The sequence below is a fragment of the Dermacentor variabilis genome, chromosome 6 (genome assembly GCF_050947875.1).
Source record: "Dermacentor variabilis isolate Ectoservices chromosome 6, ASM5094787v1, whole genome shotgun sequence".
In the NCBI taxonomy this organism is placed as follows: domain Eukaryota; kingdom Metazoa; phylum Arthropoda; class Arachnida; order Ixodida; family Ixodidae; genus Dermacentor; species Dermacentor variabilis.
The window spans coordinates 15,585,171-15,609,976 of record NC_134573.1 but is presented as its reverse complement, the minus strand read 5'-3'; the positions used below and the strand labels follow the sequence as shown (position 1 = coordinate 15,609,976).

General features: G+C 48.0%; 1 protein-coding gene across 2 annotated transcripts in view; it reads left to right on the top strand.

Annotated features, from left to right (window-relative positions):
- Nucleotides 1-24,806, top strand: part of LOC142584652 (hydroxylysine kinase) — a 496,032-nt gene that overhangs the window by 203,649 nt on the left and 267,577 nt on the right. For both annotated transcript variants that reach the window (XM_075694800.1, XM_075694799.1), the window contains exon 4: nt 20,165-20,281. In XM_075694800.1, the coding sequence (XP_075550915.1) occupies nt 20,165-20,281 (117 nt within the window). The remainder of the gene's footprint in view (nt 1-20,164; nt 20,282-24,806) is intronic.

Here is a 24,806-nt window from a genome sequence, read left to right as displayed (position 1 = left end):
ATTACACTGTTTTCATTTTCAGGCCAAGGATGGGGAGTGCTGAAACCTGCGTCACCTCCGCGGCGGGTCACCCCGGCATTGCCCTATCTTCGGGATCGCCCCACGTGTGGGGAGTGCTTCACGCCTGCTTAACCACCACCGCGTATCGGCCCGGCATTGTACTGTCTCAGGGATCGACCCACGTTTGGGGAAAGCTTAAAGCCTGGTTCACCTCCACCGCGTCTGATCCCTGAATTTCACTGCCTTCGGGATCGGCCCACGTATAGGGACTGCTTAACGCCTGCTTCACCACCACCTCGGGTCGGCCCGGCGTTGCACTATTTTCCTCTTCGGCCCAGGGATGGGGAGTGCTTAACGCCTGCTTCACCTCAGCCGCGGGTGAGTCCTTCATTGCACAGTCTTCGGGTTTGGCCAATGTAGGGGAAGTGCTTAACGCCTGCTTCACCTCCACCGCGGCTCGGCCTGGCATTCCACTGTCTTCGGGATCGGCCCACGTGTGGGGACTGCTTAACGCCAGCTTGAACTTTGCCGCGGTTGAGCCCACCATTTCACTGTCGTCGGTATCAGCCCACGTATGGGGAGTGCTTAACGCCTGCGTCACCTCCGGCGCAGATGAGCCCGGCATTGCACTACCTTCGGGTTCGGCGCACGTATGGGGAGCGCTTAAGGCCTGCTCCACCATGTTTCCGGGATTAGCCCACATATGAGGGGTGCTTAAAGCCTGCTTCGCCACCACCGCGGGTCGGCCCGGCATTCCACTATTCTCGGTATTGGCCCACGTATGGGGAGTGCTTAACTTCTGCTTCACCTCCGCCGCGGGTCGTACCGGCATCACACTATCCTCGGGAACGGCCCACGTATGGGGAGTGCTTAACTTCTGCTTCACCTCCGCCGTGGGTCGTACTGGCATCACACTGTCCTCCTCATTGGCCCACGTATGGGGATTGCTTAACGCCTGCATCTCCTCCTTCGCCTTCGGCTCGGCATTGCACTGTCTTAAGGATCGGCCCACGTATGGGGAGTGCTTAACGCCTGCTTCACATCCGCCGCGGGTCGGCCCGGCATTGCACAGTCTTCGGGATCGGCCCATGTAGAGGGAGTGCTTAACGCCTTCACCTCCGCCGCAGGTCGCCGCGGCATTGGAGTCTTCGGGATCGGCCCATGTAGGGGGAGTGCTTAACGCCTGCTTCGCGTCCGCCACGGGTGTGCCATTCATTTCACTGTCGTCGGGATCGGCCCACGTATGGGGAGTGGTTAACGCCTGCTTCACCTCCACCGCGGGTGAGCCCGACATTTCACTGTCTTCAGGATGATGATAATGATGAAAAACGTTTATTTGCTCTATTTTGCAGTGATTTTTGCGGCTTCAGATGGAGTCTTCCATATTCTCTCCAGGGTCGGTTCCCCTAGTCCAGGGCTCCGCTGAGGGTAGCTGCCATGCGTGCTCGCCTTACTAGTCCTTGTTGGACTTTCAGCATGTCGCTGGATAGCATCCTCTCCCACTGTTCCGCATTCGGGTTTTTTATTATGGCTAGCCCTTCTGTTTTCTGGCAAGCCCATGTGGTATGGTATAGGGTTGGTTTGTCTCCACACCATGGTCACTTGCTCTCGTACTGCGTGGGGTAGATCTTGCTTAGCATGTGTAGGCACGGGAATGTTCCCGTTTGTAGCTGTCGCCATGCTACGGCATCTTCTCTATTTAGTTGTTTGTGAGGAGATGTCGTAGCATGGCGACAGCTACAAACGGGAACGGCCACGTATGAGGAGTGCTTAACGCCTGCTTCACCACCGCCGCGCGTCGACCCGGCATTGCACTATTTTCGGTATCGGCCCACGTATGGGGTGCTTAACGCCTGCTTCACCGGCGCCGCGGGTCGGCCCGGCCTTGCATTGTCTTCGGGTTTGGCCCACGTATGGGGAGTGCTTAACGCTTGCTTCACCTCCGCCGCGGGTGAGCCCGGCATTTCACTGTCTTCGGGTTCGGCCCACGTATGGGGAGTGCTTAACGCCTGCTTCATCACCACCACGGGTTGGCTCGGCGTTGCAGTATTTTCGTTTTCTGCCCTTGGATGGGGAGTGCTTAAACCTGTTTCATCTCCGCGGCGGGTCGCCCCGGCATTGCCCTATCTTCGGGATCGGCCCACGTTTGGGGAGTTATTAACGCCTGCTTCGCCTCTGCCGCGGTTGAGCCCGACATTTGACTGTCGTCGAGATTGGCCCACGTATGGAGAGTGCTTAACGCCTGCTTCACCTCCGCCGTGGGTCGGCCCGGCATTGCACAGTCTTCGGGATCAGCCCGTGTAGGGGGAGTGCTTAACGCTTGCTTCATCTCCGCCGCGGCTCGGCACGGCACTGCACTGTCTTCGGGATCGGCCCACGTATGGGGAGTACTTAACGCCCATACGTGGGCAGAAAGTTAGGTGGGCGGATGAGATTAAGAAGTTTGCAAGGACAACATGGCCACAATTAGTACATGACCGGGGTAGTTGAAGAAGTATGGGAGAGGCCTTCGCCCTGCAGTGGGCGTAACCAGGCTGATGATGATGATGATGATGAAGAAAGTGTTTCTTTCCTGGCTTCGTTTTTTTCTCTTAAGTCGTTATGGATGCAAGGTTTCTTTTCCATTGCCGCCACCAATGAGATTATCTCAGCCTAGCTGACTTTCCGCTTGACGATCTTTGTTGCAGTGTTGCTCAGCCTACGGCAGCATACTAGCTGTTAAGCTTCCTAGTTGTTTTCCACCACTTTGAATCAATGTTGTTTTGTACAAATACGTGAACACTCTTCCATCCCATTGACTTTCTTATATATTCATCATTCGTTTTTCACAATTAATTTTACTATAAGCTCCCCTCCCTTCAAAATTTGTCCAGCCCCTGTCATCCTGCACAGCTTCATTTGTAGTGTTCCCGTGAGCAACTAATGCGAGGCGTCCCAATGACCTTTGGTTGCCATCGCGTCCTGATTGTACCCGTAATTTCAAGCGAACAACCGCAATTCCGAGTGTAAGTCTTGGAACCATTACACTTTTCCTGATACCCCGGAGCACCGCGTACCTATGGTATCTGCATAACGCTCTGTGCTTCAATATGGCCGGATTTCTCTTCCCCTTTAGTGATATGGTTTTGTCCTGTGTGTTCATAGATAAATTGCCTTCGTTGATTCATGTACCAAGGTATTTATATTCTTTTGCTCTAGGTATTTCCTGGCCCTGTATTCTCACTGTACGTTCGCTTTTTTCATAGAATGCCTTAACGCCTGATGCTTTAACTCTAAATTTCAGACCTAACTTATTGCCTTCCACAGATGTTAGCCAAACGTTGCAGATCACTTTGCTCGTTACCTAGCTTCAGGGGGGGGGGGGCACAATGCGGCCTCGCGTCGCGCGTAGGAACTTCCTGAATTACAGTTATTCAATGGGGCGCACGTCCAATGTGACGGCCGCAGCAACCACGCAACATGCGTTGATCTTGGTGGCCATGCAAACATCCACCCTGTATCACATGGTATCTGAATGTCAACACAATCCATCCCGACAACAAAGGACACAACCCAACAGAGATGGGTGGGAGGCAGCTCTGCCTAGCTCCGATCCGAAGATCCAAGAGGCCCTTGTGAAACGGGCGAAAGGCAGCAGCCCGTGCCAACGGGATCCCTCATTCCGCTTGTCGATCTTATTCTTTAAAACATTGAATGAATGTTTCATTCTCTGTCTGGGAGGCCTGTCGTGGCTGCTGCTGTGAATTGCGGCCGGGCGTCACCCACGCACTGGCTCTCGTGACCCCCAGATTAGCGAGGCATTTGCGCCGCACGTTGCTTCATTTACGCGCAAGAGACATTGTCAGCTCCAACCAATAGAGAAATGAAAGCCCATATAGAGCTGCGGTCAAATTTCAGCTTAGTGACTATCGTACTCGTCGGTGAATTTGAAAGCGAAGCTTTCTTTGCCTTCCTTCGGCTTTCCCACTGCTGCTGCTGCTGATGTGGGCTGCTGGGGGCTGTTGTGGCTGCTGCTGTCGCGCACACCGCGTGGAAGGGTGGTTCATAGCGTGTATATAGATGACAGGCTCGAGTAAGAGAGGAAAGGCGACGGGAGAAACTCGTTTTCACCCCACCGCGTCGAATGTGCACAATGCCCACTGGAGCTCCCTGGCCGTCGTCACATTAGCCGCTTGGCTCCTGTAATTATCCGTGACTCCCCTCAGAAGCATAGCAGAAATTGCAGCACTTCCCTTTCTACTAACATGCGAGGCCAGAGGGGATGCAGATAGAACTGCAGAGAGAAGAAGGAGGAGGGGGAGGAGAAGAGGCAGTTCCCATATAAGAGGGGGAGAGGTGACGATGAAGGCAAGGAAACATCGCTGCTATACGACTGCGGTCTCGGGGAAACAGGATAAGCTTAAATTCAAGGTACGGTGCAGTACGTTGCTGCTCTTTCTGAAAAATAAGCGCCATGCAAATATGTCAAGCGGGCAACTTACGCAGGGCGTGCCGAAGCAGAGCCGCAATAATTAAAGCGCACCGCAGGGTCCAGGAGACGCTACGGAAGCGGTTCACGGTCAAATCAATAATTCCGTACCTGCCACGTTAGATTCATAGAATAAAGATCCACCTTTGGAGAAGGGAAACTGTACCTTCCGCAGTAGTGCGAAAAGAAGCAGCGGGAGTGCATGGAACTTACTTAGATGGACGCCAGATGGCAATGCTCAACCAGGAAGCGGAAGTTCTTTTTTTTGGAGCAAAATCCAATATGGGGGGGGGGGGCACTTTTCACCGGTAGTGTACGCTGGTGCGTGCCGTGCTTGCCCTGCTGGTAATGCGGCATGCCTCAATGACTTGGCTGCCGCGTAGCTGGTGCGTTCTAATTGCCAGGAGACCAAATAAACTCTACTGACGCCAATACTACAAGCCACAAGTGAGTGAACATAACGAGCGACTTTATTGGCAGAAGACAAGCAGTGTACATTCTCGTGCATTAGCAGAACTAAAATTTGCATTTCGAGAGATGCTGAAACGATTGACGCGAGCTCGTAAACGGCTCACCATCGTCGTCGCGCATGGTGGTCTGGTGACGAGCGACAACCAGCGGCCCAAGCAGATTGGACAGAGTATCCCACCTGTTTGCAGCGGCAGTCGCCGTTAAAGATGAGGAATCGGGTGATGCAGGCATCTGCTGCCGCAGCCAACACAGCGAAATGGACGACCTGGCATTTTAGCGTTAACTCCTTTCCAACCTGCACGTTCCTTTTCTTTCGGGGGTGGCTAATGTGTGGCTCACACTTGGTGTCCCACATTATCTCAATATGGAGAAGTCGCTTTCGTGGGCATCACCTTCATCAGCCACTTTTGCGGACCTTTCCACCCATGTGGCTATCAACTTCATGCACGTTGGACCATGTAAGCACGTATGCTGGTCCCCGTTCATTCTTAATTGCGGCCGAGAAAGGCCACAAGCACAATTTGCCCATGGCTGCAGCAGGAAACAACGAACGGGAAGCACCAGTTACGGTGCGTGTATACTCGGAGTCTATGTCGTTGTGCGGACTGCAGGAGCAAATGCTTACCTCAAGAGACTGCTTACGAACGCAACTGACCAGGCCCCCACATCCGAGAAACGTAGCACGCCAACCACCGCCAAGTGGGGCAGCTAAACCAGATTCTGTTCTGCAGGCAGTAGCTTCTGTTAAGCGCGTGGAGTGTGTTGCTTTGTACTGGTGCCGGCCTCATTACTGCATGTCTGGAAGAGAAGAAATTGCAAAAGCTCAATTTTGCCATGTGAAATCAAAAAGGTGTGACATCTATATTGTAATGTTTTGCGACTACAGAACACATACAAATGCAGACTGTCTGTTCTAGGGTGCTTAAGCAGCATGTTAAATAAATATCGCTATTCTCCATAGAATTGATGTATGCCTAACTACAATGCATACCAACAGCTTAAGTATAATTCAAAGCACAAATGAGAATATTTGTGCTTTAATTTATACAATAGAAGAGATTACGCTGCTGGTTCCACAAGCAAATATATGAGTCATGAATCTATTACAACTGATACATTATTTTTCTGCATGAACGTGTTGCACCGCTTCACTACTGCAAAAAATAAATGCCCTACGGTAAACCAAACTGAGCAGCAAGAACATTTGGAACCAACAAGTACGAAATATGGGTGAATTATCATGCTTGCAACTGTTTATTACATTAAATTTGGTATTTTCACTTCATTTTGCCAAAGGACTATTCGGTTTTGCGGACGAAGGAAGTTTCCGGCGGACTCGAAAAAACTTTTATATGTATATTGATAAGGCTACTCAGTCACCTAGGGCCACGACTACAATAAGATGGAAAATGTGACGCGCGTTCCGATATCGCTCTCTCTTTCTTTACTGATTGTGTGTGTATAACGACGGTCTCGCAACAAAAGGTTTATTTAGGAAACAGCAACTGAGGATCCTCACTGCCCATATGTAATGCACGATCTAGTATCTAGTTCGTTAACTTGTCTCCGCCTGTAAGTTAATGAGACGAATAATATGTAACGATTCAAGCAGCGGTGTTAAACGACTCACCGTTATTGCCGTTGTCAGCCGCAGCAGAATCCAGCTCCCGTTTCGTTGCAGACGTGTTCCGAATGGCTCACGACCGAAACCTAGCTTTCGGGCTTACATGTCCGCTTGCAAACATGTCACTTCACCCCAAATTAAATAACGCGAGACATTGAAGCGTAATAAACTAGTTTCAGCAACGAAGAAGCAACCACTCTAAGTACACGAACGAATGAATCCGTGCCGCCGTGTACTCGAAAATACCAGTAAACATTTTTAATCCAGGCCAGAGGTCACGCGAAAGATGGATGATGCTGAACGATATTTGCGTTTATAGTGGCAACGAAACAATAACCTTACTAATAAAGAGTACAATATCTAATTAGCAATGATAATTTTGCCCTCTTCCTTGTGAAATAAGAATGCTTGGATAATTTTAGGAGAGCGTTTGTAAGATAAAATGGATGAATGGATGTTATGAGCGTCCCCTTTGCAACAGGGCGGTGGGTTTCGCCACCAAGCTCTTGCTATCATACTGCCCAATGTCCTACCTACGTTAAATAATAAAAAAACACTATGAACTCCCACAAACAAATTTTTCGATCCCTATTGCGAACAGTTTTTTGTACGCCTCCGTTTTTTGTCGTTTCCCTACTTTTCTTCCACCAATCCTCCTATCGCCTCTTACTAATCCCTATTGCGGAAATGATTACTTTTCCACTGTTCTCGCTGAACCCAAGGGCTTCAAGGAGGCCAGTGGTGCATAAATAGACCGGCGGGTAGACGTATTCCGATTCTAATAAAACATCCTCCATAGTTTCCCTAATTTTACCGCAGCAAGCACATGCTTCTTCTTCCTTCCTACATCTCGCTTTATAGGTGCGTGTTCTAAGGCATCCCGATCTCGCTTCAAAATTTCGCTTATTACACCGCCTCTAGTGGGAAATACTGGTAATAACGTAACCATCCCGAAGTGATCATACTATGCTGGTTTCATTAGCAGCGGCGCGCGGTAGATTTTTTCGCCCTCTGTGGCCGTTTGTAGAACTTGAGAGTGTGCTACCCCTGTTAGCTTTGCGGCTACGACATTGCTAGACGTTGTGGATTTGATACCAGTCGCGGCATCCGCGTTTCAACGGGGGCCAAATAGAAAACGCACGTGCATCTATATTTTGGGATACGTTGAAGAACATCACGGTGTCAAAATTAACCCGGAATATGCCACTACGGCGTGCCTCATAATTGGAGTGTGGTTTTCGCACGTACAGCCCCATAATATAAGTCAAGTTTAATACTTCTGCCACTTTGTGATGTGCCATGTGAGGAAAGACAACTCTTAAGCCTAATCAGAAGTTATAAATTTTGGCGTACAACAACGCCTCAAGCAAACACTTCTCCCTGTGTGTTCCGTGTACTATACAGAAAACCGCAGTCGCGCGCGTAAGGTAACGTTGAACATCAACTCACCACTCTCGTGTTAGCCTAAACGTTCAAGAAATTAAGCTTTAGGCGTCAGCATCACCGCTAACTATCGCCAATCAAAGCATCCCATGCGGAAATCTTCGCTTCATGGATTCCCACAGTGCGTGGGATCTGCATAATTTTTTAACAGAGTAGCTTTTCCTAAATTTTGAAGACGTAGAGTATCAGAGGCATTGTTACCATTGTAGACGCTTTTGTGGTCATTTATATAGATCTCTATGATGGCAATGTCTTCACACAGCTAGAGAGTAGTATGAGTGCGTCTTAACGTTATCATGTGTATTACATAGTGGGGTTTTGACGGAACTGTAGGAGAGCTAAACCAGTTTTGCCAATTTAGTGGTTTGCCCGCCCAAGTTACCGGTTTCTCGCGTCATCTAGCAGGAAATTTGTTCTCTTGCAGGTCTTTATGGGTATTCAAGAATGGTGGCTACTTTTTTCGAACCCAGCAGGGACATCTGAGTCAGCAGGCGTTTGGTGCGTTGCGACACCACGTACCCAAGCACACGAGGGTTGGACCCTCCCACGTGTAACCGTGCGCAGCTTAGCCGTGTACGGGGAAAAGGGGATCCTGGGGGTTGAGCCTATGCCGGGTGTTCGCACCGTTAAGCCCCTCCCCCCCCCCACCCCCCGGTGGAGGCAACACACCTCTTTAGCCTCTGCTTCGCGTAGACGGCAACCCTGGACTGACCCACCCGGGGGAAATCGGTAGTTGCCTTTTCCTGTGCCTTTCTCACTCCAACCTCCGCTTTCTCTCACATTCCATCTTTCCTGTTTCCTTCTCATTTGTTTATTACTTCCGAGCTTCCTGGCAGCAAAGGTTAACCTTGTGTGGGTAACCAATCTAGGTTATGTCATATTTGGGTATAGTGGCAACGTACAACTGGCGTTTCCAGGCCCTGTTCTTGCAGGCTCTGCAGCGTCCCCTTGTTCGACTCCATGGTGGGTGGCTGGCGTTGCTGCCGAAACCTGCACGTCTGCACACGGCTACTTCCTTCCCTCCACTACCTGATCACCCTCAGAAAAGAGGGCGCACCGAAGATGTTTTCCAATTTTTCCGACGCCAAATCCACACCTTCCCTCGTTTTCATGTAGTACACTATGAAAAACCAGGCAAACCAGTGCGAACCGTCTCACCATTCCTTGTTTCAAAGTAGTTAACTGAAATTTTCGGTCCAGGATATAAGGCGTTGAGGATGGCAAGCGGTGATCTCCTCTTGGAGCTCCGCGATCAGAAGCAGTATGAGAAACTTCCAAACTAGTGTCATTTGGGCAAACCCAAGTAATCGTAACCCCACACTGTACTATGAATACCAACCGTGGCGTAGTTTCAGATGATAATCTTTTGGAGTTAACTGAAGCGGGAATCTTGGAGGGCTTCAGTGAACAGAATGTGATCAATGTTAAAAGAATTAAGATGAGGCGAGATGGCAAAGAAATCCAAACCAAGCACTTGATAATTACCTTCGGTTCTAGTACCCTGCCCGAGTCAATCGAAGCAGGGTACGTTAAGCTCCGTGTTAGGTTATAGGTGCCAAATCCCCTGAGACGTCTCAAATGTCAACGTTTCGGCCACAGTTCGCGGAGCTGCCGAGGCCGCCAAACCTGTGCGAAATGCAGTGCACATAACACACCTCTGAAGCTTGTGAGAACTCTCTCCACTGTGTAAAGTGTGATGGGGAGCACGCCGCGTACTCGCGGTCGTGCCCATCCTGGAAAAAAAAGAAAAGGAAATTGTCACAATCAAAGTAAAAGAAAACATCTTTCAACGAGGCATGTAGGCGGGCATCATACCTGCCTAAGTGAAGCTTTGCCGATGTGGCGCGTCAGGGGGCAGCGCCACAACGGCTTCCGGCGGCTGTCCGACCAACAAGCAGTGAATTGGCAGTCACGCCACCTGCCCCCGTGGCGGCTGCAGCTAGCGCTGCGCCGTCACCCCAGCAGGAGGGGCCATCCACCTACGGGCAGGTGGCCTCAAATGCCTCGTCCAACGTGCCGAGGCCTTCACATCAAACAAAGCGCTCGGAAGAGCTCGTGTAGAGCGCCTCGCTAGAGGCGATGGACACAACCACCAGCAAGACGGCACCACCAGCGCCTAAGCAGCGGCGAGGCTCATTCGATCGCTCCGAAAAAGACAAAACTGCTGTCACGGCGCCTGCAAAGGGCTCGTGAGCTAATCCTCGTATCTTAAACACAGAGCACTAAACACAAGTAGCATTATGGATACACAAATACTACAATGGAATGTTAGAGGAGTTATCCATAACCTTGAAGATATTAGAGAACTCCTACACAAACATAATCCAGAGTTGGTGTGTGTTCAGGAGACGCATCTAAAACGTACACAAACTTTCTTCTCCAGTACACCATCTTCCGCAAGGACCCTGATGAGGCTAACACCTCGGGCGGCGGTGTAGCAATCCTTGCAGACAAGTCTGTAGTTTGTCGCCACGTAGCCTTACAGACACGCCTCGAAGCAGTGTCAATTAGAGGGATTCTTTTCAATAAGTTAGTAACTGTCTGTACCAGATATATGTACTCAATTATTACCTCCAAAAAGCCGATTTCTGTAACCTCATGAATCAGCTCCCGGAATCTTACATACTTGTGAGCGATTTTAACGCCAACAACACGCTGTGGGGAGACGCACGTTGCGACGCAAGAGGCCGACTCAGTGAAAATTTTATTCTGACCTCAAGTGCCTGCCTGTTTAATAAGAAGAAGCCAACATATTACAGCATTCAACAAAATTCATATTCATCTATAGACCTCGCAATAGGCTCTGCTTCCTTTTTGCATCATCTGGAATGGAATGTCATCAATAATCCTTTTGGAAGTGACCACGTTCTTGACCCGCCGTGGTTGCTCAGTGGCTATGGTGTTAGGCTGCTGAGCACAAGGTCGCGGGATCGTATCCCGGCCACGGCGGCCGGATTTCGATGGGGGCGTAATGCGAAAACACCCGTGTACTTATATTTAGGTGAACGTTAAAGAACCCCAGGTGGTTGAAATTTCCCGAGTCCTCCACTACGGCGTGCCTCATAATCAGAAAGTGGTTTTGGCACGTAAAACACCATAATTTAATATTTTAACCACTTTCCTCCAACGTTAAACTTAATAACGCAGGATGACTACCGTCCCAATGTTCTCATTTGAAAAGTTGTATCGGCTGACCGGGAGCAGTTTAAAGAATCATTTATCAACAGATTTTATAGACAATTTTAGTATAGATGATGCTGTCGTATATTTTACCGCTTTTATTTGTGATGCTGCTGAAAAGTTTATGACGCAAACGAATGGTGGTTCACTTAAAAGACTTAATCCCTGGTGGAATGACGACTGTAGAAATGCGCGAAAGAGGCAAAATAAAGCATGGGGAATATTGCGTAGATCGCCGAATGCAGAAAATCTAATTGAATTTCAACACATAAAATCACAGGGAAGGCGGATACGGCGTCCGGCGGAGAGAAAGCTGGGTGAGGTTCCTTTCAGGTATAACTTCCTACGCACAGGAGGCAAAGTTTGGAATGGCGTAAGGAAGCTAAAAGGGCAGCAAATAAATCTGTTGCCTCTGGTGAACGATCAAGTGAATACCTTAGAAGAGCAGGCAGACACCCTAGGGGAGCACTTTGAGCATGTGTCGAGCTCAATCCCCTATTCCCAATCCTTCCTTAAACATAAAGGAATAGAAGAACGTAAGTCAATCATCCGTAAATGCAGACAGAATGAACCGTATAACCGGCCTTTCAGCATTCCCGAGTTGAGAGCTGCCTTAACACATGCAAAAGCTCTGCACCGGGACCTGACAGAGTCATGTATGACATGGTCAGAAACTTACATACTGACACACAAGGTAAACTACTCACAATTTTCAACACAATTTGGGCTGCGGGATACCTTCCAGCCACATGGAAAGAAGCGATTGTGGTCCCTGTTGTGAAGCAGGGTAAAGACCCTTCCTTGGCGGCAAGTTACCGTCCAATAGCCTTTACAAATTGTCTGTGTAAGCTTTTTGAAAAAATGGTTAATCGCAGGCTCATACATTTCCTTGAACTCAACAATATGCTCGATCCCTATCAGTGTGGCTTCAGAGAAGGACGGTCCACAACCGATCATCTTTTGCGCATTGAAAGAAATATCCGCGATGCATTTGTACATAAACAGTTTTTCCTATCGATATTTCTCGACATGGTGAAGGCGTATGACACAGCATTATGACACGGGATCTTGCGAGACTTGTCGGGAATGCAAATCCGTGGAAATATGCTGAACATAATTGAAAGCTATTTGTCAAACCGTATCTTCCACATGAAAATCGGCAACGTATTATCGCGACCTTTTATACAAGAAACCGGTGTACCCCAGGGAGGAGTACTCAGCTGCACTCTCTTTATCGTTAAGATGAACACACTTCGTTCTTCACTGCCACCAGCAATTTTTTATTCCGTATACCTAGGCGATATACAAATAGGTTTGAAATCCTGCAACCTCACAGTCTGAGAAATACAGGTACAACAGGGCTTAAACAAGGTTTCCAAGTGGGCAGACCAAAATGGATTTAAAATCAAACCCCATAAATGTTTTTGGATTCTTTTTACTAGAAAGAGAGGCCTGGTTCGAGATCATTGTGTTCAACTGTGTGGACATCAAATACCTATCAACAAAGAACACAAATTTCTAGGTATTGTACTTGACTCCAAGCTTACTTTTATTCAGCACATTAAATATATTAAAGAAAAATGTCTAAGGACAACGAACATACCTAAAATTCTGTCCCGCACAACATGGAGTAGTGACAGGAAGTGTCTGATGAATGTTTATAAGAACCTAATTCGATCACGATTGGACTATGGTGCCGTCTTATATAACTCTGCCACAGCGAGCGCGCTAAAGATGTTACACCCCGTTCATCATCTGGGTATCCGCCTGGCCACTGGCGCATTTAGAACATGCTCTGTTGAAAGTGTATACGTCGAGTCAGATGAGTGGTCACTCCATTTTCAGAGAACGTACATCAGCTTCACCTATTTTCTCAAAGTGCGCTCTAATGAAGAATATCCGTGTTTTACAACCATTAAAGACTTGACTTGTGAAACACTTTTTCGTAATAGACCCTCTATGAGACTTTCTTTGTCACTCCGTGCTAGACAACTTAGCGAAGAAATGGATGTCCTAGTTGTCGAACATAGCCTAATGCCTCCAGTTAAGCTATTACCGCCCTGGGAGTGGCAGGTGATAGATAGTGATGTATCCTTTGTAGAGGTCACAAAGCACGCTCCTGACCTCGAAATCGCTATGCATTTCCGTGAACTTCAATCGAAGTACTCCTGGTCTGAATTATACAAAGACACGTCAAAATTATATGCTCGTGTACCTTATGCATGTTGGCCCCTCTTTTTCTAAATCTGACGTATTGAACTCGTTAACAAGTATCTTCTCTGCAGATGCCTATGCAATACTGTCTGCATTAGAACATATAAATAAATTAAACCTCGGCAGAGCAATAATGTTCACAGACTCGTTCAGTCTTGTAAAAGCGTTAATTTCTTTAAAAAAGCATACAAATCCTGTTTTCATTGAACTTTGCTCAGTCTTATGCAACATTTATCTATCACATAGACATGTAGTAATATGCTGGGTACCTGGCCATAGAGGCATCGAGGGCAATGTACTAGCTGATAAAATGGCCACATCACTCACATCACTAACCACTTTTCCTACGGCTGCTGTCCCTGTCACATATCTGAAGCCTTTCTTACGAAAGAAACTGCGACAACACTGGCAACGCATGTCGAACGCCGAAATAAATAATAAACTGCACGTTATAAGGCCATAGTTAGGTTTTTGGCCCTCCTCAATATAATCGCGGCGAACAGATGCCCTATTCTCTCGCCACAGAATAGGGCACACATTTCGTACCCACAATTTTCTGCTGACTGGAAAGGAACCGCCAACCTGTGGTCGATGTGGTGAGAGGCTGACCGTCCTCCACGCCCTCTTGTAGTGTCGGAAAGCCGAATCTGAAAGAAACATTTTCTTCTTGCATATCATTATTGCGTACCTCTTCACCCAGCTATGTTTCTTGATAAAGAATCATTTTTTAACACCAAAGTAGTCCTCAATATCTTAAATGATGTCCTACATGTTATAAGCCCATTAAATTCGTAGCACATCCTTTTTCCAGAGGATGCTGCTGTGATAGTTGTTTTGTATAGCACATGTCTCTAGGCCTTTGTGTCTCAAGAGCTCAAACGAGGCTGTGGTGCTCTAGTGAATTTTAGAATCTTACACATTTTTTATATCGTATCATTACTTCGCAATGCACAATAATGCTCATACTACATTTCATTTGTCATCGCCATAATCTTATTACACGTACATATTACGCACTTTAGAGTGACTATTTTTAGGCCCCTTTACAGGCACGTCACATCAACTTCATAGAACCCATCACTTCACTGCGATATCACTAACACTTGCGTGGCGCTTTTGGCCATACCTGGCCATTGCGCCAATAAAAACCACACATTCATTCATTCATTCATTTTTCGAAGGTGTAGGACAGGAGGGAAACAAGTTGCTCGCTACAGTACCAAGTTTTCCGAGGATAGCGTGTAATGTTCTTATGTCGCCTGGCTAAACAACTGCAGAATAGATTACCTGATAAAACGTCCTAATCCATCTGCAAGTCTTACTACTCTTTGTGGCAAATGCTCTGGGCGCAAAGAGGGAATCACTTTCGCAGATGCAATTTATTAATCTCCCATAAGCTCATTTTAATAAACTGGTGCAACCATACAGACACAGTTTCCTACTGGCACAAGGGGAACACATACAGAGTGTTACAACTGGCCGGTGTGGTGAACAATTTGTGTCATTGCCATGTATTCTGCCTTGCCCCTTCGCCGGAAATGAAAAAGCTGATCGGCTCGCTTCAAGTTGCGCTCATAACAACTGTGACTGCCCAGAAATTCTGTGCAAGCTTGATGACGCTCGTCTCCTGATACGTAGCCACCTACTTAAGCAGCATCCAGATCAGCGTGTCGCAAATGGAACGTTCCCGCCCCGTGTTCGTGGTCGAGGCTTGCCTCGTCGCGCTAGAGCACAACTGCTCAAGCTGAGGGTTGGTTGCGTGAACGTGCACGAACGTTTATACAGACAAGGGCGTGTGGCAAGTCCATTCTGTGCGTCTTGTGGCTGCTACGAGATAATTCAGCCCCTTATATTTGAGTGTCCCGCTTTCAGTGCGCAGCGCATGTCGCTAGTGAGAAACTATCACCTGCTTGGCCTGCGGTGTGCGACACTCGAGGAATGCTTATACCCCAGTGGTTGTGCATCTAAACGGGATCAGGCCCATCGCGCCCTACTAACCTTTCTAGAGCTAACTAACTTAGGTTCACGTTTGTAGCGTGAACGTTCAACATTCTGTAGTAGCGTGACCTTCAGTGACCGGCCCTACTGTGTGTGATCTGTACTGTGTCCTAACGCTTCTTCCTTCGAAGATGGGAAGTGGCGGGTTCAAACACCTTGTAGTGTATATTGTGAACCGACTACCAGTGAAACGGTGATTGCGTGCAGCTATACTTGGCGTCTCATCGTGGAGCGCACAATTAGCCGCGTACTTAGCACACTAGCCATGGATGTGATTGATAATTGTGGAGGCTGTTCGATGCGGCGTCACTTTAATTCCGGCTGCAGAGTCGAAACTCGGCGGAACAACGTGCTAGTGTACTGTGTTCTACTTTAGTCTTTAGATTTGTCCTGTTGCTCTTCCTTTCCTCTTTCCTCCCTTCCTTCCTATCTTCCATTTCTGTGTTGCTGTCACCTCCTTTAGAAGAGTAGGCAGGCGTTGTGCCCCTTCCGGTGGCAGTTGCCAGCCTGCTCCTCGCCTTCCCTTTCCTGTTAACTGTATATATGTGTATATGTGTTCAAAACAAATAATAATCATAATAATAATAATTGCCCCTTCAGTACTCGTGAGCCGCTCAAAATGCAGTAGGCGGCACGATCCGTATGACTGGTGATCTGTCTTTAACAAATGTTGCCAGCGGTGCAATCTGACATGTACTGCTTGTCTGCGTGAGATGCAACAGTGCGTCGGGGTGGTCTACGCCGGATTCTTGGCTGCGAGGTTTGGTGAGTGAGATGCGTTTCACCAGGAGTTTCACCAGGATTTGGCCAGTGCATGTAAGAAAGCCGGTAAAAGCTGTCGTTGTCGCCTACTGTGTGAGAACGTCAAGGCAATACCAGCTGTATGTACAGTTGAGAAAGTAGCCCTGAACTCAGCTATGAATTTCAAGCAGTTGCGTAAACCGGAGTTGTCGGAGCTTGCGAAGGAGTCTGGCGGAGGCTGCATGATGATGACAACCTTTCGGAATGCTTTGAGACGATTCGGTAGAAGGCAATAAGAGAGGCACAAGAGCGGGAACGTCCGAGGCAAGATCACCAGCGTGCACGTGAAATAGAAAATCGCGGACTACAAAAGCGAACAGAGCGCCGACCGTGAATTCGCATTTCAAATAACGCGGCTTGTGACAAAATAAAACACATTTAGGTAGCCCGTTTGAGCAACAAGGGACCCGGTAGAGGAAAATGCGCCTTCGAGTTAGGAAGGTTGCGAAAGGCCGAGCTGTTGAACTTGTGTTTGGAGCTTGATTTATATGTTGCGGAAGATACGACCTTTGCCGCTATTCGTGCGATCATTTTAAAAACGAGAATGTTTTCAAATACTTCGTGAAGATAATTCTAAGATCGGGACTCATGACGGTTTCAATGACGGTTTCAAGCGGAAAGCAAGAGCCAGACACGCAGCGGGTGGAGCTTGCGAGAGCCTGTGCGATGGAACCAAACGAGCTCGCTGCAAAAAAACAGTAGTCCCAGGGCGGGTAGTTCCCAGCGGCGAACACGATTCGGAGGCGCAACGTGCTGAGATCGCATGTACGTCCTCCTTAGAGGTGAATAAGCAAGCTCCAAATGCAGCAGTTGCGGAAATGGCGGCTTCAAGAGGCGAGTCAGAGGAGTAGCATGCTGAGATGGCTGAGATTGAAAGCGTGTCGAGTTTGAACCGAGTGACATCGCTGTGAAAGCAGTAGCACAGAATATCTCTATGCAGAAGTTCGAGTGACTACGAATTAGCGTGACCCATGAGAGGCGCCGTATTGCAAGATCTGCAGCACCTCTGCAATGGGCAAGACTGCGACATGGAGCGACCTCGGAGTCACGAAGGCGCGTAACAGGCGTGACGTTGATTCAACACAACCGCACAAAACGCCAGAGAGGTCGCCCAGAAGAAACAGGTAAATGAATCCACAGAGTCGGTCGTTGCGCCTGCGTTGAAAAGCCGAACGTGACTGCAGTGTGTCCGCCTTGATTGCTGAGCACAACGAGGACGGATCCAGCCAACAAAACATCCAGGGTGACGTAAACGGAGGTGCAGCGCGAAAAATTGTGGGCTTTCAAGACAAAAGCATTGTAGAGCTGCCACAGTGTCCGGAACTCACGGAAACTGCGTCCTATTGTGCCTCAGCTTACCGCCAGGATGCGCTGCGCTTATCGCATGCAAGTGCGCGCTCCGAGGAGTAGGGTGCTAGAGAAAGTGGTTGCTACCGCGATGAAGCGCAGCCTATCTGGACATGCGACTTATGTCACGCATTAACAAGCCAGTGGACCCAGCGGAAGCGCCAGTGATGCTAGTATGCATGACTACAGAACCCTTTCATCGACTCGTAAACGATGCCGTTGTAGCGACGGGTGCGCTTCACATAGAGGAAATATTTCACGGCGCACGGGAATCGCCAGATAGGGCAACGCCTAAGGCTAAGACCAGAGTCAAGATGTATTGCTAATCTACAGCAGGAACGCGTCACTGGGAGCCAGACGGTTCAGTGCTAAATCGCCAACTTGTAGCCTGCTTGACATTCAAAGCTGCGAGATGCGAAATCGCCCAGGGAAAAGTTTTCAGTGAAGGGAAATCTGAATGGGCTTTTCTTTCCCTAGAATGAGCAAAGCCTAGCGAGCTAGTACAGGAGAACATTGAGTACGGAGTACAGGGAGTTGCTCGTGGTCGAGGGAGGTACGGTTCGCTTGCCAGGTCGGCGACGTCGAAGAGCAGCGGCCCACTGATTATGTGAGTCATAAATGAACAATGCAGTGGAGAACAGGTGTGCAGCACTACTGAGAGATAGTGCTCTCGTGCCATGTATCAGGCTGTACCTAAATTGCCAGGCGACCATGCCGCTTCGCGTTCCATTAGTTAGACGGCTCAACGCTCTCAGCGTTGTGCAACAGTCGCAAACACATTTCTTCAGAAATGGCCTTCTACTGCTCAAGCGTCTAGCCTTGTAGAAAAGTTATTTCGTAAAAAATGGGAGCCCCAAGGACAAAGCCGATCGCTTAATTCAAAGCCCTTAACGCGCGAGTATACCTCGACGGGTGGGAACTTTCTGTTGTTTTTCTTCCTGACTCAGGCGTTCTCACTGTGGCTTTTGTTTTGCTCTATTCGTACAGAAAGTGTTTTCCAATGCGACTAATTTATGTGTGATATTAGTGCTGCTGCGTTATTTTGTTAGCTTAGCATGGCATTGAAATGGGGTAGCCTGATGAAGCTTAGTGAGAACTTGTCTCGTGCTTGCCAGTTGAGTGGTCGCGTTTTCGATATGGTTCTGACTGACGCCTGCCGTGAACTCGAGACTGCACCTCGACCTCGCAAGGCATTAGTGGTGTTCTCAACGCGAAATAAAACACCTGTCAGTAGAGATTCACCAACTGTCTACTGGACGCAACCTGTGGGACACCCGCCTGAGGCTACGACTACCAGTGTAATCCCCCCGAACAACGGATGCAGTCCTCTGCCAATCGGGGCTCCCGGTGGGGCAATCTGTTACGACTGGCCTGTGCGGTGAATAATCTGCATCTTCGCCGTGTCTTCTGCACGGCCCCCTCAGGGCTCGTGAGCTGCTGCAAAATGCAGTCGGTGGCACGATGCATATCACCAGGTGGACCTTCTTTAACAAGCGATGCCTGTGACAAAAATTCCTTCGAGAGTTAGGGTTGACTTTGCTTTATTGCTTTTTATGGCTGGTGCTGCCATGGCCCAACGCGGAAGTTGAGAGTGTTTTCGATTAGCTGATACTGATTAAGTCTTAGATAAGAAAAAAAATGACTACTTAGATGGCAAATGCCATCCTTACTGGGCGGGATGGTCTCCGAAGAAACGATAAATGATGCTTCGATGGAAGGCTGCATAAGCACGTTGTTCCCAAAATCGGTATGGGGAAGGTAAAGTGACCATTCACCCAGCCACACCAGAGAAAAGGTACGCATACGCACAGAGGAAGCACAACCCTACTAAGACGACATGGAGGACAAGTAATGTTTATCACTACATCGTAGTTCAACCTATTTCGGGTCCGTGATTCTTGTTCACGGAAGGACCCTTTTTCTTAAATTCCTTTTCGCAATATGTCTCCGCACTTAACAGCCATAGAAGAAAGAACAAGTTTATTATTATTGATAATTCATATATTTTATGGCATTACCGAAGAAAAAAAGAGTTATCCGTCCAGCGCAATTTTGTTTAGTGTGTTTACTTAGACACAATAAAAATATTTTACACATGATTGATTGTTGTTTGCATTTCACGGCTTTTTAGTGGATTTTGGGTGCTCGTAGCGCGGGTTTCAGCATTTTTAAAGCCCCGATCAGCAGGTTTTAATGTCTAGTTCGCGGGACTGAGCATGACTGGCTTTGTAGCGATGCTGAACGTTCCCCGCTGCAAGGAAGTGAGCTATATTTAGCTCCGCTGTTCGCTGAAATGTTTTCTTGCGTCCAGTGAAATCTACTTACCATGCTCAAAAAGTAGTGCAGGGCCCTTTTAAGCAATTCACAAGACAAGTTCTTGACACTAACATATACTTGCCTCAGTGGCTCATTCGCTACGGCGTCGCGTTTTTTGAGTTCGAGGGTTCCCAGCAGTGTGTTCTTACGGGCCGTAATGCGTGTACCTCGCTTTGGGCGCTCGAGGTGGTAAAATAACGGCGTCTGCCGCACCGATGTGAAGGGTTTTCGCCAAACTATTCATTTTGTTCCCATTTCCTGGTCTGCCAAGTGTGAATACACGGTCGCTCCTTCTGTCGCAGAGTCTGTGTCTCGGCTCATGGGCGAGGTGAGCGCGCATGTGCAATGCCAGCTGCCCGTGCTGTCCAAGGAGGGACGCCACTTCGTCATACAGCGTTTCCCCATCGGAGGCCCGGAAAGTAAGCGGACTACGCCACCATTTCTTAGCAATTTGTGTCTCAGTAGAGCTGCTTGTCTAGCTCCAGTTTTCACTTATATTCGCTCGCAGCGGATGCTGGGGTAAGCTCCTTAGCTGCATGCAGTGAAGTCAAGCTTGATTCCTCTGGTAAGAATAAAAAGATGGACTCCGACCATCGACACAAAATACGAGGAGACCCCTTTTAAAGTGCGTGTTTAACTTCCAGATTGACTTCCGTACTCTCAGTGTATTGCAAATGAAAGAGTGGTGCAGTTGTAGTAAAATAACCAAAGCTTTATCGATGAGATTGCCTAGAATAGCAGATCTGCGCAACTCTAAGCTCCTTCGTCACTGGAAGCAGTTCTTACTGTGGGTGGATTGCGATTGAAATGATAACGCTTTGTACTATTCAGTCAGGTGAAAACAATTTTCTTAAGTTCGCAACTGCTACAAGTGCATGCAGTGTGTAAAAAAAGCCGTGCCTGTCCTCAGCACAGAATGTGCCGGTCATGCAGATTTAGTGGATCACTAGCGATTAGAAGGAGGGCGGAAATTAACACATACGCTGACGAAGGAAACACAACGAGGCCTATTATGTATCTGGGTGGGATGAGTCATCCGTGCTGATGGAATATTTCTGTCGACGGCAGCCCAGTGAAGGCTCAGCTCACAGGTAAGTCATGTGTGACAGCAAATCCGAGCTGAAAGCGTGAAGCTTCGGGTGTAAATCCTACGCCTGCGCGAGTGTGTCTCGAGGCAAGTGAATTTTCCAGCGCTCATGGTCGCCGATGTTGGTGCAGCACCAGCGAAGCTTTTCATTGTCGCTGCGATGAACTCCAGTGATTTGGAGCTGTACCCAGGCGTGTTGCGTTGCACCTGCCTTCAGCGTAGGTCGGAAAAGTGATTAGAGAGCCACAACGGTGACTAGCCGAGTCGGGCCCTCGGTGCACGCTGATAAAGTAGCACGAAAAGAACCGCATATAAGTATAGAAGGATTCCTGTCTATAGAAAGCTATGGGGCTGCCACATCTGCCACCCTTCGTATTTCTGCGCGCAATCGTGTTCGTACTGCGTTGGCCACCTCACAGCATTTTTCCATGTGCCGTCGGCGCAGACTTGCACCCGTACAACTTGCCCCAGGATAAACGTTTGTGTACGCACCACTCCGACCAGCACCGTATCAAGTGGACGGCGTTCCAACAGCAGCCCCCGCCCTTTCGATGCAGTCGCTCGAAACACTGATCCGAGTTTCACCGCTGTGCTTCAAACCGCCATCTGCCGGATCGACATTAGCATTGTGGAAGGGCCATATCAAGCCGAGCATGCCTTTGTGAATCCTCAGTGGGCCTAGCGGCAAGCTAATTATGGGGCTTCCCTATCCGCAACTCTTCGTGTTCATGCACGTAAAAAATAACTGTTCACTATATACGCCGCGAACACGTTAAGACGCAATACTAATGTGGCCGAGACCACTTTGTTGCTTCACTATTGCATACGAATGTAATGACGTTTTAATCAGGAGACGTGGAAGATAATGCGGGACCTATATACCCGCACAGCCACTACAGAAACTTCCTTTGACGGGATGTGAGTTCTGGAAGCAATCAAATATCGCCAAATAGCTCTTCTTAACAATATGAAATCCGCTCATCGTACCTTGAGTGCAACTGCACCGACGCACCCAGCGGCTGCATCGCTGCCTGCCTGGACTGCCTAGACGGATTTCGGGAACCACGTGGATCTACGTCCCGTCGGTTGCTCTGCAAGTCCTTTACACGGAGCACTGCTGCCCCTTCGCCGTGATTTGGCAGCAGGAGCAGGAGCCGACACTTACCTTTAATCTATTCTGCAGGTTCTGCAGACGCTCAGCGACTTTCAACAGGACGGTAGGCGGTTGCATCGTACCTTGAGTGCAACTGCACCGACGCACCCAGCGGCTGCATCGCTGCCGGCCTGGACTGCCTATGAATTATTGCGGGAACAACGTGGAACTACGTCCCGTCGATTGCCCTGCAAGCCCTTTATAAGGAGCATTGCTGGCCGTTCGCCGCCCTTTGGCAGCAGTGGCAGCAACAAGAGCCGATACTTACCTTTCATTTATTCTGCAGGTTGTAAACTATCTTTTTTTATTCCTTATAGTCTGCTTTTCTGCCCTGCTGCCCTGCTGCCAGCTTTTATCTGAGGTGCCCGTACTTTTGTGTGTTTGCCATGTGTCTCTGCTGTTGCTCAAAATGGGAAATGATGAACATAAACGGGAAATTGCGGATCTCAAACGTGAGTTCCGCGAGGAAATTCGAGAACTCGAGCAAATTGTAGAATTCACTAGTGAACAATATGAGGCTTTCAAAGCAGAATGTGAAGCACCTGGGAAAGAAAATGCTGACTTGAAGGCAGCACAAGAGCCTCTTCTGCAAGAAATTGAGAAGCTGAGAAAGCAAGTTTGTCAGAACTCATCAAAATAGGGACAGGATCAATATTCGAGCGATAGGAACACTTAGGTGAAAGGTGTTCCATGCTTGCAGAATGAAAATCTTGGGAATGTTCTGAAAAAGGTCAAGACAGTTCTTGGGGTGCCGATAACTGAGCAAGGTGTTGATGCTTGTCATCGCGTTCCTGTGCGGAATTCTGATACCGATAAGAACACAGCGGTGTCTCTCAATCGTCGGTCGAAACGTGCCGCTGTGATCACGAAAGCGCGACGAGCGAGGATCACCGCAGAAGATTTTTCCTGGCAGTCTGCATTCGTGAACGAGCATCTGTGCCCTCTACTAAAGAGACTGCTTGGCATGACTGGGGCAAAGAAATCGGAAATGAAATGGCAGTTTGTATGGGTGAGGGATGGAAAAGTGTTGGCGCGAAAAACGGAAGAGTCTAGTGATGTTAAAATTAGATGCGTGGCAGACCTAGCAAAAATCTGCTAGCGATGTCTGGCAACGAACGCTTTTGTATCTTATTTCGCTACGATCGTGCCACTCAGTCTTGTTCGTCCTGGTTACGCCGACTCTCTTACCCTTTTGCACTTTAATGTTCAGTCTGCCCGTAATAAATACAATCAGATAGAAGCATTTCCTAACGAATTCACGTTTTGGTTTGACATAATAATGATACGTGACACATGGTACAACTCAAATGATGATATTATTTCCTTGTCTGGACACCAAAGCTTCTTTCTAAATAGACCAAACCGCCGTGGCGGAGGTGTGACTAAGATGGTGTCCTTTCGTGTGACTTGATTGCAGATTTCTCAAAAACCACACCAGACTACAAAACGCTTACAGTACAATGTGGGTCCTATGCTTTCGCTGTTTTGTGTCCACCACCTGATGGTAACAGTGAAAGCTTTCTAGCCTTTTTAGAACTATTGTGTTATGCTTACCAGAATAGACTATGGATAAACATAGGCGGTGACTGTATTGTAAACTTACTGCAATCGAATACAGTTTCACGCAAACTGATCTTACTCCTTGATTCTTTTGCTTGTGCGAACGTGATAAAAACACCCACTCGAGTCACATGCCTTTCTGAATTCCTTATCGACTTATTTATTATGAACAGCCCAATGCAAGATATCTATGCTGGTATCATTGTTGCCGATCTAGGTGATCACTTGCCGATATACATGCTTCCTAAACGCAATAACACACTTATAGTGAGACTAAACCAATGTACATCTTTCGTCATGCAGGAAATAACTCCAAGGACAATGAATTACTTTCGCTACCAACTTCGGAGTGTAAACTCGACACCCGTATTTGAATATAACGATGCTGATACGGCGCATGATACACTCATGCGTATCATAAAAAATACGCACACTAGATGTTTTAAATTTAAAAACGTAAAAACATCTAGACATATACGGAAACCTTGGCTAACAAATGAGTGTTTAAATCTAATTCCTAAGAAAACCAATTTTACTCTCACTTTTCGCAGTCAAGAAGCCCGGATCATTTCTTGCATTTATGAAATAGCGGAACTTTGTAACTTAGTTTCTTCGAGACACAAAAAGAAGAGTATCTGGAAAAAACTATTTAGTGATGCGGATGCCAAAGGCGACCTAGTTTGGCGTGCGCTTAAGAAACTCCTAAATCGCCACAGAAGTCGTTATGAAGAGCTCGAGATTACAGAAAATGGGAAGCCGCTAAATGGTATAGAATTAGCAAATCGCCTCAACGAACACTTTACAAATTTAGGGATTAGCCCTCACATTGATACTCTCAGTTTTTTGGATGCGCCCAGTGTAAATACAACGTTTCTTGAGCCTACGACACCTGACGAGGTTTACTCTGCTTTTATATCTTTAAAGAACAGTAAGGCACGTGACCTTGATGGTCTCAAGATTAAACCTATTCAATTTACAATAGACTTGTTAGTGGCCGCTTTCACCCACGTATTCAATATTTGCTTGTCTACTGGCGTTTTCCCTACAAAAATGCACAGGCAAAGGTTACTGCTCTGTTCAAATATGGGGACAGAATTGACATGTCAAATTATCGCCCGGTGCCAGTGCTCCCTGTCATATCAAA